Raw genomic sequence first — 14,756 nt, 5'->3', positions numbered from 1 at the left:
GGAAAACAGCTTGCAAGATTTCAATTGGTTACCTTGAGATGGGAAAAGAAAGACAATTAAGGAAAGGAAAGGAGAAGGAAGTATAATGTAGGGATTTTAGCACACGAATCTCAGTTCTGGCTATGCGTTATTGCCATACACTTGATCTATAATAAAAATAGACTTTTTCTCAGAAAATGGGGCTAAGGTTTGTTTTCTATTTCGAGGTCTAGGTTTGTGGCAGGTCTGACAGACAATATCACCAAGAGATGGACAAGCTGTCCATAATAAGAGGCAACCCTAGTTTTGGGAGGTCAAAGGTCACAAAAAGTGGGTTGATGACCTCTCCAATGTGGTAGGACAATGCTACATGAAGATAAAAACAAAATCAACATACAGGTAGTCCTTGACTTACAACATTTAATGGCCGTTCAAAGATATAATGGCACTGAAAAATGTGATTTATGACCTTTTTTAGAAGGTATGTGTCAGCTTTGAAATTCAGCTGCCACAAAATGGAGTGGGGTAGAGGAGTTGAAAAGTTCAAGGTCATTCTATATGTCGTACTAAGAAATTTCAGTTGCAGTTAATTGGTTCTTGTGATTTATTAAGTGGGAGGAGAGAAGGTGGATTCTGTGTAACGGATTCTGTGTAACACACAAAAATACTTTCACTTTGGGAAATTGCCTTAGACATACCAGATCTGTTTCTAAATAAATCAATTGGAGAGAATATGTCTCAGAGTGATTGATATCATGGATACTTTCTGGATGCCTTACATTATGACCTTTGCAGCATCCCTATGATCATGTGATGAAAATTCAGATGCAACTGGTTCATATTTATGACGGTCGCTGCGTTCCGGGGTCACGTGATCCCCTTTTGTGACCTTCTGACAAGCAAAATCAAAGCCCGATTCACTTAACAACCGGGTGACTAACTTATCAGCTGCAGTGATTCGCTTAACAACGGTGGTAAGAAAGTTCGTAAAATGGGGCAAAACTCACTTATGTCTCCCTTAACAACAGAAATGTGGGCCTCGACTGTGGTCGCAAGACGAAGACTTCCTGTCGTTTATGCTGAACTGCTCTGCTGCTTCCTAGGGGAATGCCACCACATCAAAATAGAAATTCAGAACGATGTTTTGCTTTCAGCCAAGAATGAAACTCTCAGCAGGGACCAACGGCACAAGCTTTGCAGCCGAGTGTTCACACACTCACCTGTACCGTGTTTCCCCCAAAATAAGACCCTTATAAATTTTTTTGCCACCAAAAAGGGCACCAGGTCTTATTTTTAGGGGATGTCATCCACTAACTAACCTCACTTCTTTCCTCTGGGTTTTGTTGATTAGATATGTTTGTTGTTATACTAATAGCTAGTACGTATTCATGTGTAAAAGTAAAAAGTTCAGGCTGTAATGTTACTATCTTATTCTACTGTGCTGAAAGGAATGGGAGGTCAATGTTTTTCTTTTTCTTTCTTTCTTTCTTTCTTTCTTTCTTTCTTTCTTTCTTTCTTTCTTTCTTTCTTTCTTTCTTTCTTTCTTTCTTTCTTTCTTTCTTTCTCTTTCTTTCTTTCCTTTCTTTCTTTCTTTCTCTTTCTTTCCTTCTTTCTTTCCTTCCTTCCTTCCTTTCTTTCACCTTTACTCTACACTTCCTTCTCTTCTCTTTTTCCTCTCCGGCTTCCTTTTCGCTGTCAGAGGCCTTCAGGAACTTCCCTTTCTGCAGCTGGCAAGGTTTTCCTGAAGGCTTCTGCAGCCAATAACAGAGATCTGGATCGATCCTACAGTTTCAGAGGCCTTCAGGGAAGCCTTGCTAGCTGCAGAAGAAAGAGGCCGGCAAGGCAGGTGTTGGGGTATGTGAGGCCTGACTACAACTGTGCAAAGTAGTAAGGTAGCTCCACACACACACACACACACATCCCCACCCTAGCTTAATTTTTACCCCTCCATTCTGGAGTGGGCAGGATCTTAATTAGGGTTTATTTTTGGGGGGGTAGGGCTTATATTGGGTGCATGTGTAAAAAAATCAAGCCAGGACTTACTTTCAGGGTAGGTTGTATTTTCGGGGAAACAGGGTAGAGCTCAGAAGTTTTCCTGAGGTGAAATGGTACCAAAAGGAAGAGAAAGGGGACAGAAAAAAAGACCACTGAAATCTTTCCAACACTGACCGAGGTTTTTTTTATTATTTTTTTTCCTTTTTTAAAACAATAAAAACAAAAGAGCCGAGTTCTGTTAGCAAAACTGAACCACAAAAAGAGTCTGTATTTCCCCCCTCCCCGTCCAAAGTTTAAACAGCATTGAAAAGTAAGGCTTTGCAAAGGGTATATTGAAATACATTGTTTTCACTTGAAACACTGCCCAGTTTTCTTATTACGGTATACGGCTTTAAACGTCCTAAAAACCTAGCAGTGAAAGAAATTGTGTGGTTTTGGTTTGTTTTTTTCATTAATACTGGGCTACCTCTGGATAAGGAGGGATACTCCTGAAACACTTAAAAATGGCTTGCTTTGCGTCGTAGACATATTTATGGAGCCCAAAACCTAAGAAGCTTCCAACAGAGTTAGTAGCAATTGAAGGAGTTGAGAACTGCTGGAACAGACCTAACTACCTATCAAGTAGCCCTCAAGTCTTTTGGACCTGTACATCTTATCAAGCTGAGGTTATTTGCAAAATGCACACTTTAAAAAAATAAGATTTTTGCATGCTGCCCCGCCTGTCATAAGGAAATGTCATCTTTTGAATGTCAGCAAGGGGCTCTCAGCAATGCACCTCCAAGTTGAATTCTCTTTGCTTCGCCCTGCTCGCTTGACTGAAATGCTGCGCTAACAAGCACCTTACAGCTTTCCCTGTGACTCCCGATCCTCTGGGTTATCTAATGCTGGCCACGGTTAAAACTGAGGTTTTTCTCGCCAGCCTCTCGGGGAAAAGCAACCCAGGAGACAATCAAAACTTTCCACGAGAGGAAGGGTGGAGAAGTCTGGCTTCGAGTCACTTGGAAACTGCAGTGAAACTTTTGCAATTTGCAACTCCTGCAAATTAACACGCACTGCTTCCCCTGCCCCCAAAATCTAGAAACATCATTTTTTTTACCCAAACAGGGATGCATATGTTTGGGATGAAGAAAAACAAAAACAACAAGTATGTTTGCTTATAGAAGGGAGGAGGAGGAGGAGGAGGAGGAGGAGGAGGAGGAGGAGGAGGAGGAGGAGGAGGAGGAGGAGGAGGAGGAGGAGGAGGAGGAGGAGAGAAGGAGGGAGGAGGAGGAGGAGGAGGAGGGGAGGAGGAAGAGAGGAGGACAGAAAAGGAAAGAAGAAGGAGAAGGAGTGGAGAAGGAGGAAAGGAGGAGGAGAGAAGGAAGAGAAGGAGAGGAGGGGGAGGAGGAGAAGGAAAAGAAGGAGAAGGAGAGGAGGAGCAGGAGGGTGGAATGACAATTTCTTTTTCTTTTAAAAAAAATAACCCTTCACTTCTCACTTATATTCTACTCCTCCTCAAAAGAGCTTCACAAGGAAATCCCCTCAGAAAGGGGCTGTCACTCACACTGTCCACAAACACGCACACACACCCTCATTCCCCTCCCCTTGCAACACACAGCAAGTTTTAAAAGTTGCCCCATAGGTCACGAAGAGGGGTGGGTGGCTGGGTGTAGAAATTACACACACACCCCCCGAAAAAAAGAAAGGAAAACGCCAACATGGGGTGGGGGAAATCAATAAACCCGAGAGGAAAGGTGAAGTGGTCAGCTGTCCAAACACTTATGTGCGATCACATGCTTTTTTTTTTTTTTGTCGAGAGCATAGAGGTGGCCCAACCTGATCCCTGGTCAATCAGAGCCGTGGGTTGTTTTTTTTTTCTGAGCTGGGGGGGAGATCCCAGCGGAAAGAGAGTGGGACAGTATCGGGTTTAACGTGTGGGGAAGGAACTGCGGGCCAGAAGCGTTAGGAAGGATGCTGCTTCTGTAATCTTCGCTCTGCGGCCGCGGCCAACATCCTGCGTCGTAAGGTGATGGAGTCGGAGGCGGCGTCTTCAATCTGGGAGGAAAACTCCGGTGTGGGATCATCGAAGCTTTTGTTTATGTAGCGCCTGGAAAAACAGGAAGAGATTCGTGACGATGGAGAAGTTATCGGTTTTTGGCTTGCCGGACGCTTTGCTCGGCTGAAGAAGTTGTCAACTCGTAAAACATTCCTAGGCCTGTTTTAGTAGTTGCCAAAAAAAAATGGCGGGGGAAAGTGAAAGTACATTCCAACTCTTTATCTTTAAAAGATTGTAACTAAAATACCAGAGTTTTTGCCCACAAATATACTTAATTGGAGAACCTGAATGATGACACCCAGCCTGTGAACATACTGGCAGTGCCAGTATGTTGCCTCTAATGAATCCTTTGAAGGTTTTGGCTCGAGAATCATGATTTAATTAGGGCAATTGCTGGAATCCTGACAGCAAGCCAACTCTGGAATACCTAATTTATAGTCATCTGTGACCCTGTTTCCCTCCCTCTCCCCTGGGTGTCTCATAAACCAGATTCTCCACTTGAACACGTTCACAGGCTGAGTGTCATCATTCATGTTCTCCAATTAAATATATTCATGGGCAAAAACTCTGGTATTTTAGTTACAATCTTTTAAAGATCAGAGTTGAAATGTACTTTCACTTTCCCACCTGGTTTTTTTTGGCAACTGCTAAAACAGGTGTAGTGTTGTGGTTAGTTGGCAACAGGTGCAGATGGCTGAGGAGAGCGAGCACTCAGATGAGGGGCCAAGACCATCAGGGAGTGGACTGCTGCCTTCAGAGATTGTGGGGGCTGGCAGCAGAGATGAGGAGGTTCCCGAGGAGCCTGTGCCAAGTGCGCGTGCGTGCAGGGTTGCTTGCAGGAAAGAGCAGCTACAACAGCATGGGCGACTCAGGAGTAAGGCTGCAAGGTAATGGCCCCTCCTTCAAGAAGATAAAAGCCAGCTGTGAAGCGAACGTTCTTTGCAGGAAGCAAAGACATTTTGAAACTCAGCCTCGTGGACATTACAGTATCTCAAGTTGGTATTTGAAGACTCTTGTGTTGTGAAGTATTTCTTATCTGTTATTCTTGGCAGACTAGCACAGTTTTGGCAAAGCTTGTGCTTATCAAAGTTAATTAGTTTGCAGCAGCCTTTTAACCGGGGGTTCGTAAGACTCATTAAAAGGTTTCTGTTCGCTTTGGTTCGTGTTTGTTTTGTTGGAAAAGGGTTTGGGTCAGAACACATAGGAATGTTTTACGAGTTGATAGAAGTTTCTCTTGGCAACGCTAAATCGATTTGTTGGCAAATACCGGTAGTCCTTGACTTTAGCGACTATTCGAAGTTACAACGGCACTGAAAGTGACTCGTGGCCATTTTCATACTTACAATTGTCGCGACCTTCCCATGGTCACTTGGATCAAAATTCAGATGCTGAGCAACAAGTTCATATTTATGACTGTTGCTGTGTCACTGTCTGTGTGTGTGTGTGTGTGTGTGTGATGTGATCCTTTTGCAACCTTCTGACAAGCAATATCAATGGGGAAGCCAGATTCACTTCACAACAGGATCACTAACTTAACAACTGCAATGATTTGCTTAACAAACAGGACAAAGAAAAGTTGTAAAGTGGAGCAGAACTCACTTTTAAAAAAATGTCTCACTGAACAACAGAAAAGTTGGGCCGTAAGCCAAGGACCACCAGTATCAAGTCAGATTTCGCAACCCGAAAATACGACACCCAAGAAATGCTGGAAAGAGCCTGTCCGAATCAGTAAACAGAGAACATGGGTGTGTTTTTAATGGCAACGGGGTTCCAATTTGCCTAATCCAACTGGTTTGGCAGCTCAGCGAACCCGAGCAGTCCTGAAATGCATTTGAACTTCTGGAATGTTTATTAAACCCTATGCAAACGTTTTCAAGGAGGGCTTCTTAGCCATGGGAAACAGGAAGGAAGTACCTGCTCATTGGGGGAAGAAAAAAGAGGAGTAGGAGGAGAGAGGGGAGGGGAGGAAAGGGGAGAGGAGAGGAGGGAGAGGAGAGGAGAGAGAGAGAGGAAGGAAGAAAGGAGAGAAGAGGGGAGGGGTGGAGAGGAGAGGAGAGAAGAAGGGAGGATGGAAGAAAGGAGGGAAGAGGGGAGGGGAGGAAGGAAGGAGAGAGGGAGGGGAGGAAGGAAGAAAGGAGAGAAGAGGGGAGGAAGAAAGGAGAGAAGAGAAAGGGGAGAGGAGGAAGGAAGGAGAGAAGAGGGAGGAGGAAGGAAGAAAGGAGAGAAGGGGAGGAAGAAAGGAGAGGAGAGAAGAGGGAGGAGGAGGAAGGAGAAGAGAGGAGAGAAGGAAGAAAGAAGAGAAAAGGAGGAAGAAAGGAGAGAAGAGAAGAGGGGAGAGGAGGAAGGAAGAGAGGAGAAGAGAGAAGAGGGGAGGGAGGAAGGAAGAAAGAAGAGAAGAGGGGAGGAAGAAAGGAGAGAAGAGAAGAGGGGAGAGGAGGAAGGAAGGAGAGAAGAGAGAAGAGGGAGGGAGGAAGGAAGAAAGGAGAGAAGAAAGGAGGAAGAAAGGAGAAAAGAGAAGAGGGGAGAGAGGAAGGAAGGAGAGGAGAAGAGAGAAGAGGGGAAGGGAGGAAGGAAGAAAGGAGAGAAGAGAAGAGGGGAGGGGAAGAGAGGAAGAAACCACGGGACAGGAAACATTTCCACTGCACAAAGCCTCCTCCACACCTGCGTGCTTGCTGCAACAGCTCTTCCTTCCTCTGAACCAGCATCCGCTGCCTCTCGTCTGCTGACTTGGAGAAGCGACTGCCTCTCACTTCAAAGTCCTCCGTCTCGGCTGCCTCTGCTTCCATTTCATTCAACTCTGCCTCCGCCGTGTCTTCCAGCCTTGAGCTGAGCTCAAGTGGGATCCTTTCCGTCTGCCACGCAGGACGAAAGGAGGAGTGGGGGGGAGAGAAAGAGAAACAAAAGGATGGATGGATGGATATACCGCTTCACAGTGCTTTCCAGCCCTCTCTAAGCGGTTTTACAGAGTCAGCCTATTGCCCCCAACAATCTGGGTCCTCGTTTTACCCACCTCGGAAGGGTGGGAGGCTGAGTCAGGCTTCAGCTGGTGAAAATCGAACTGCTGGCAGTCGGCAGAGTTAGTCTGAAATACTGCATACTAACCACTATGCCACCACAGCTCGATATGATACCTTTCTTTTGCCACATTACCTCCATGTCCTCCTCAGCATCTTCTTGATTGGTACTCTGCCTTTCTACAGGACTGTTCAATGCTGGTCGGATACTGTCAGAACGCTGTGCATGTTTTTAAAAAAATAGAATTAACTGATTTGGAAAATATGAAACTTCCTTTTTTGTAAGCATTTTAAATTGTATTATGGATCTTGCTGAAGCTCCCATTCCAAGGCCATGAGACATACCAACTGATTATTTTTTTTAATCCAAATTTTATAAGCTTATCAGAATAGAAAACACAAAGAAAAAATGAAAATAATAGGAAACTAGGGGAGGAAAAAGGGAAGACGAGAGAGTGTAGGGGAAAGGGGAAAAGGGAAAGAAAAACATTGACTTCCGACTTTCTTTGGCAGAGACGTAACAGCCTCAAATTTTTGCTTTTGCACAATAATATATAGTAGCCATTTCTATAACAATAAAACTATTTAATCAGCAAAAACCCAAATCTATTTCATTTTTGCCCCATCTCAAGCACAAAATCCAGAAGTGATTTCCAAATGAAAAAAAAATAAATTATATTCTTGGCTTTAAATAAAGCAATCAATTTAACCATCTCTATTTTTTCCTTGTTGTGGAAAGTAATGAATATTTGTATTTGCAACTATTAATTTTTATAAACTATAAAGTATAGTTTATAAAGATTGTCATTTATCAAATCTGAAAGGCTGATACTTTTGTCTATCACCTGTCTCCCTCTCCCTCTCTCATCTTATAACTATATCTGTCTGTCTGTCTGTCTGTCTATCTGTCTATCTATCTTACCTACCCATCTACCTATCATCCCTATCTATCCATCCATCCATCTATCATCTATTTATCTACAGTACCTACCTACCATCTATCTACATATCATCCTTCTCTCTCTCTCTCTCTATCTCTGTATCTATCTACTGTCTCTAAGTATCTATCTATCCATCCATCCACCCACCCATCCATCCATCCATCCATCCATCCATCCATCCATCCATCCATCCATCTATCGTAGGTATAATTCAGGAATACTGTGTGCATTCTGCACCAGAGATATTTTGAAAAATTAGCTGAATGGAAACTGCACCCTCTGAGTTCCTATTTCCTTTTGTAAGGATTGTTCATAAGCCCATGGAAGGGCTTCTAAAGTCCATGTGGTCTTTACAACTGTAAAGACTCAACTTTACCAAGTAGACAAGACAAGATACCAGGCAAATTATCAATCCTATTTTATTGTAAGGCTACATTAACAGAACCATGCAAGTCTGAAAGTACAAATCTCCCGCGGTCTCCTTTAGAGCCTGAGAAACTGGCAAAAGTCCCTTCTGAGCCACTTGCTCCATCCACTTTCCAGCTACAGGGCACAGCCTCTTTTACCTGGCCATTTCCCCAACCAGTATCTCTTAACCTCTTTCCCACACACCATTACATTATATCACAACTCTGTGTGGTTGTTACACACACCTATCTGCGAGTTAAACAAGTTAAAACAAATAAGACACACGGATACACCAAAACCTGAAGAGATCAATCCACAAGATCATCTTCCTTTGAAAAGAATATCTGGCAGTTATGTGATGATTTTGTTCCCTGTGTCTTTTGACAACAAATGTATTGTCTTAAAGCTTTAACATACAAATTCAATTTAATGTCCTTGACAATGGGAAATACACCGTTGTTTTTTTTTGTTTGTTTTTTTGGCAAGGCCCTGAACTGTAGAATAGTATGAAAGGTAATTTGCATGCTACTCCAAAAACCCAACCCTTTGTTCTTTTAATGAAAGCCAACGATGTTCAGAGTTGGTTAGGTGGAATAGAAAAGAACCCTGACACTCCACACAACTCATCCCAGGTTTGACAATACACTACCACACAAAACAACTCCAAATGGGTGCAGTAGATCACACAGACTTTTGAAGAACTCCCATGGACAACCCTTACAAAAGGAGCTGGGAATTCAGAGGGTGCAGTTTTAATCCAGCCAATTTTTCAAAATATCTATGGCATAGAATGCATACAGTATTCCTGAATCACATATATTTTGAGAGGGAAAGAGAGAGAAGAGTGGATTAGATAGATTAGGTAGGTAGATAGGTAATCTGATAGATGAAGAGGGGGTGATAGAGATGGATGATAGATAGATAGATAGATAGATAGATAGATAGATAGATAGATAGATAGATAGATAGATAGATAGATAGATACAGACAGACAGACAGACAGACAGACAGACAGACAGACAGACAGACAGAAGTTAGAAAAAGAGAGAAGAGTAGATTGGATGGATCGATGGATAGATGGATAGATCGGGAGAGTGAGTGAGAAACAGACAGATGATAGGGGAGAGAGAGAGAGATGGATGAAAGAGATGGATGATAAATAGATACATGATACATGGATGGATGGATGGATGGATGGTAGATAGCTAGATAGCTAGATAGATGATAGCTAGATAGATAGATAGATAGATAGATAGATAGATAGATAGATAGATAGATAGATAGATACATAGATACATAGATAGATACATAGATAGATAATAGATAGGTAGATAATAGATAGGTAGGTAGGTAAGTAGATAGATAGATAGATGATAGGTAGACAGACAGATAGATAGATAAATAGATAGATAGACAGACAGACAGACGAGAGGGAGGGAGGGAGAACACAAGTATCTTGCCCAGTTCAGGGTCTACTATGTTGGACCCACCTGTGTTGGGAAAGGCACCTGGATGCGTCCCTCTAAAATATTGTCCGTCGTTATTTCCACGGAGCGGCTCAGCTGCAGGTCCTGGAGAATGAGGTGGTAAGGAACCTGGGGGAACATCTCCTGGATCTGGTGGGCCTAGGGAAACCATGCCAAAATGTGTATTGCTCAGGAATTAAACAAAATCTCCAACCATCCAGATGAGCATTTTCTTTTTTTAAAGAAAGTAGAAATGTAAGTTGAGCTTATTAAAAAAAAGGGGGGGGAACATGGGAACTTTTGGGTGAAGAAGCAGCATGAATTTTTTTGAGTGGTAGTCGGCGGCCGCTCTGAAACATAGCAAGAGCCTGGAGGAAGAATCATGCATTACTTAAGACAGTGGTGGCTAACCTTTTGGGGCTCCAGTGCTGAAAATTGCACGCTCGCTCGTGCACACTCACTCACCTGCCAGCACCCAGAAGGCAATGCGCATGGGGGGGAACCACGCGCCCCTGCGCATGTGCGCACAATCCCCCCTCCGCCGCCCCCTTACTTGCACTGTGCATATGCGTGCCTCCCAGCTGATTTTCGGGCCTTTTTTGGCCTCCCAGAGGCTTGAAGGAAGCCTCTGCAGCCTTCGGAGGCTGAAAAATGGGCCCGTTTCGTCACATCCGGTATTTGCGGAAATACAGGAAGATCCAGACCCAGGCCCACCCGCTCTTCATCCTAGGGCAGTGATCCCCAACCTTTTGATGCCACGGCCCGGTACCGGCATCAGCTGGGCGCCGCGCCGGTACCGGCATCAACTGGGCACCGCCATCTTTTTGACGAAAAAGTGCTTCCGGTGACCTCACGGGCGAAGCACTTTTTCGTCAAAAGATGGCAGCGCCAGCGCTCGGTGAGCTTTCGGGTAGAAATGGCTTTCTACCGGAAAAGCTCAAAAGCAGCGCGCTCATCTTTTGAAAAAGTGCTTCCGGTGAGCTTTCTACCCGGAAAAGCTCACCGGAAGCACTTTTTTACCAAAAAGATGGCGGCGCCCAGCAACCTGCGGCCCGGTAAGACTTGTTCCGCGGCCCGGTGCCGGTCCGCGGCCCAGTGGTTGGGGACCCCTGTCCTAGGGCATGCAGGGAAGAACGGATAAGGGAGCAACGTGGGTTACAGGGGAGAAAAAGGTCTTGATTTCCTTCATTAGCTGCAGCTGGGAAAACAGGATAAAGAGGGTGTTTGTGCACAGTTCCTTGCTGGAAGCAAAGCGTGAATTATTTTGGTTTGTCTTATTTGAGTTCTGGCGTCCTCCCAACTGTGTGTGTTTCGTTATCTTTTGAAGTCTGCAATTCCTTATCCTGCCCTGTCTCATTAATTGCTGCAGCATGGTTTGTGTTGGTTTTTATTTATAATTTATATGTACTTTGGGTTCGGACTGAATTTCTTCCCTTTAGAAACTGTTCTTGGGAAAGTTTTTTCTCCAGCCAAAGATAACTGGACATTGGGGGCCAAGTTGAAGGTATTAAAGGGACTTTACTTATTTTTGTGACTTTGTTGCTTTTGTGCCACGCCCCGGGTCATCACAAAAGTTATATTTGGGGGGATTCAAATTTACTTCTTTTGGGTTCGCTACTTGGACCATTAACACAGTGGGCTATAGCTCGTAAACATTTATGCTATAAGAGGGGGGTTAACGTTTGGAGGCCTCCAAAATGGATGATGCTACCAAAATGATATATTTACATCAGTGACAGTGTCCAAAATATAAACTGGGGGGCTCACCATGGCATTGAGCTGAGAGTTGCTGGCCTGGGCAATCCCAAGGAGGTTGGTGGTATGCATCACCTCGACCGAAAAGCTCGGGAGCCAGCTAGCGATGCGAGACCCTGGAGGAGAGAAATCAGAAGATCTGTGAAGGACCCTTTCCCATTCGTTGTCCTCTGCTGTGGTTTTTCCAGATAGGTTCATGTATGGAGTGCCAACATTTATTTCAGTAATAGCCCAGTTGATGTTCAAGAAATTGAATGTAAAAAAAAATGGTTGTCCCCAACTCTGCTGAGTCTTTAGAAAGTCTGTCAAGGTTTCACCTTTTCCCTATCTTTTTACATCATGGAGTATTACATGTATATGAAACCATCATAAGAATGCTTATATCATAAACTAGCTGTATACCCGTGCTTCGCTACGAAACTATGTGATCTGGCTTAGTTTTTGGGGAGGAAAATAAGGGGGGGGGGGGAATTGTGCCTCTGCCTACCAGCATCCATCAGTATTCAGCTGACTAACATCCTGTCAGTGTATGAGAGTTGAGAGCTGTTTGGAAACTGAAGCAGTATTTGCTGTGTGAGTAAGAAGGAAACAGCAAGGAGCCTGGGCGTGGCTTAGCTCAACTGTGCTGTACTAAAGCTGCTTGGTGCTGTGAAACTAAAACTGAAACTGAAACTCCTCTCCTCTGTTTGTGTTTTGCCTTTGGAAGAGATTTATTTTCAGGTGGGGAGGGGGAGTAGAACTCCTTAGCATCAGAGCGTGTTAATAATAATAATAATATAGGAAATACTGATACTCTAATGGTCATTTCAAAAAATCCTTTCTTAGTAAGCCTCACCTAGAAGCCAAGAGGAACATACGTGCCAAATGTCAAGTTTACGGTTGACTTTGCGGTTTGACTTTATGTCAAACTTTACGGTTCTGGAGATTTTGTGATGATGGCGTGAGTGGTATTTCACTTTTATATATGTAGATGGCCCCATCCTTCCATTAGAGGTGAAATCCACTGCCCCCCCCCTCCCGACCTTCCAGGAGTCTGGCTCCTTCGCTTGGCCTGGGATGAAGGCCCACTACATTAGGGCTGGGTGATGGGAGAGAGAAAATTCTCATGCATCCAGGCTGTCGGTCATCTTGGTTTTTAATTTTAATGTTTACCTTTCTGCTGTAATTATAATTGTTTTAGCACTTTTTAACTTTAATAAAGTTACATTCTAAGCCACCCACAATCACCTTATTAGTAAGATGTGAACTTCAAGGGAGGGAAGAGGAAGGAAGGAAGGAAGGAAGGAAGGAAGGAAGGAAGGAAGGAAGGAAGGAAGGAAGGAAGGAAAAGAAAGAAAGAAAGAAAGAAAGAAAGAAAGAAAGAAAGAAAGAAAGAAAGAAAGAAAGAAAGAAAGAAAGAAAGAAGAGAGGGAGGGAGAGAGAAAGAAAGAAGAAGGAAGGAAGGAAGGAAGGAAGGAAGGAAGGAAGGAAGGAAGGAAGGAAAGAAAGAAAGAAAGAAAGAAAGAAAGAAAGAAAGAAAGAAAGAAAGAAAGAAAGAAAGAAAGAAAGAAAGAAAGAAAGAAAGAAAGAAGGATATCTATAGCTCAGGATTGAGATGAGAGGTTCTGGGTGTTCTCTGAGCTTAGTTGTTTTCTTGTAGACGTTTCAGACGTTTCATTACTCAGATTAAACTGATGATGTTACCTCATTTGGGTCAAGAAACATCTGCAAGAAAAAAACCAAGCTCAGAGAGCACTAAGGACCCCTCAAATAAATAAATACACCGCACAGACCAAATATTTGTTAGTCAATTCCCCATGACTCTTCACCAGAGGTAAGTAGAGCAGGACCACTCAAGTTGCTGAACCTTCTCAACAGGCGCAGATATTCCGGGTCACTGAAGACGCCGGAGGACTCGAACTCACCGTCAAAGTGGAAGAAGTGATTGTGCTGGTTGAGATGAGGTCTTCCTTCGGCTGCTGCCACAGGGGGCAAGTTTCCATCCAGGTTCTCTCTGGGGTGATCTTCTGGGGCTTGCTGGTTGTCTGCAATGTTCAGTGACATCCTACAGGTAGGACAGGAAGTGTCTTGCTCGAGCCAGGAGCGCAGGCATGAGCTAAGAATAAAGAGAGAAATTTATATGGATTTTTATGAGTAATATGAGGAGCCAAATGGTTGTGGGCAAGAGGCTGACTCTGTAAACTGCTTAGAGGGGGCTATAAAGCACTGTGAAGCAGTAGATAAGACTAAGTGCTATTGCCCTTCCTTCCTTCCTTCCTTCCTTCCTTCCTTCCTTCCTTCCTTCCTTCCTTCCTTCCTTCCTTCCTTCCTTCCTTCCTTCCTTCCTTCCTTCCTTCCTTCCTTTCCTCCCTCTCTCCTTTCCTTCCTTCCATCCATGACATGCAGTGATTACAATGCAGCATTGCAGGTTGACTGCCCACTGCCAGGAGTTCAATCCTGACCAGCTCAAGGTTGACTCAGCCTTCCACCCTTCCAAGGTGGGTAAAATGAGGACCCAGATTGTTAGGGGCAGGATGCTGACTCTGTAAACTGCTTAGAAAAGGCTGTTAAAACACTGTGAAGCGGTATGTAAGTCTAAGGGCTATTGTGATAGACAGACAGACAGACAGACAGACAGACAGACAATTGAGAAGGGGAAAAAGAGAGAAAATGATGAGTAGATGGATGGATGGAATATAGATAGATAGATGGTAGGTAAGCACCATGGTGTTTAGAATGCAATATTGCAGGCTAACTCTGCCCACTGCCAGGAGTTCAATCCTGACCAGCTCAAGGTTGACTCAGCCTTCCATCCTTCCGAGGTGGGTAAAATGAGGACCCAGATTGTTGGGGGCAATAGGCTGACTCTGTAAACTGCTTAGAGAGGGCTATAAAGCAGCATAAAGTGGTATATAAGACCAAGCGCTATTGCTATTGCTAAACATCACACTTGATTCAAGATGCCAAAAACAAAAATGATGCTGTTAATTGTGAGGATCAAAGGATCAAGACCATATGTTATGTTCCAGTTAAGATGTATTGCTCAAGTCTACACACAAGAATAAGTTCAGCATTAAACTAGCACCAAATATGGGTCAATGGAATTCAAGAAGAGTTGGACCAAAGGCAAAAAAATTCTGGACAAAAATACACACATGGCTAGAAAATTTGATGAAGCAACATA

General features: G+C 43.8%; 1 protein-coding gene across 3 annotated transcripts in view; it reads right to left on the bottom strand.

Annotated features, from left to right (window-relative positions):
* Window positions 1-2,132: 2,132 nt before the first annotated feature.
* Window positions 2,133-14,756, bottom strand: part of AMFR (autocrine motility factor receptor) — a 43,445-nt gene continuing 30,821 nt past the window's right edge. For 2 of the 3 annotated variants that reach the window (XM_087971682.1, XM_087971681.1), the window contains exons 9-14: window positions 13,498-13,688; window positions 11,606-11,709; window positions 9,863-9,997; window positions 7,160-7,243; window positions 6,671-6,861; window positions 2,133-4,060 (exon numbers count right to left, since the gene is read on the bottom strand). In XM_087971682.1, the coding sequence (XP_087827808.1) occupies window positions 3,916-4,060; window positions 6,671-6,861; window positions 7,160-7,243; window positions 9,863-9,997; window positions 11,606-11,709; window positions 13,498-13,688 (850 nt within the window). In that variant the 3' untranslated portion in view covers window positions 2,133-3,915. The remainder of the gene's footprint in view (window positions 4,061-6,670; window positions 6,862-7,159; window positions 7,244-9,862; window positions 9,998-11,605; window positions 11,710-13,497; window positions 13,689-14,756) is intronic. The other variant, XM_087971683.1, reaches the window with a different exon arrangement.

Source organism: Notechis scutatus, chromosome 9, assembly GCF_049901735.1.
Source record: "Notechis scutatus isolate UNSWTSFEM ecotype Mainland chromosome 9, rNotScu1.2, whole genome shotgun sequence".
Lineage (NCBI taxonomy): Eukaryota > Metazoa > Chordata > Lepidosauria > Squamata > Elapidae > Notechis > Notechis scutatus.
This window is presented reverse-complemented; position numbering and strand designations above follow the sequence as displayed.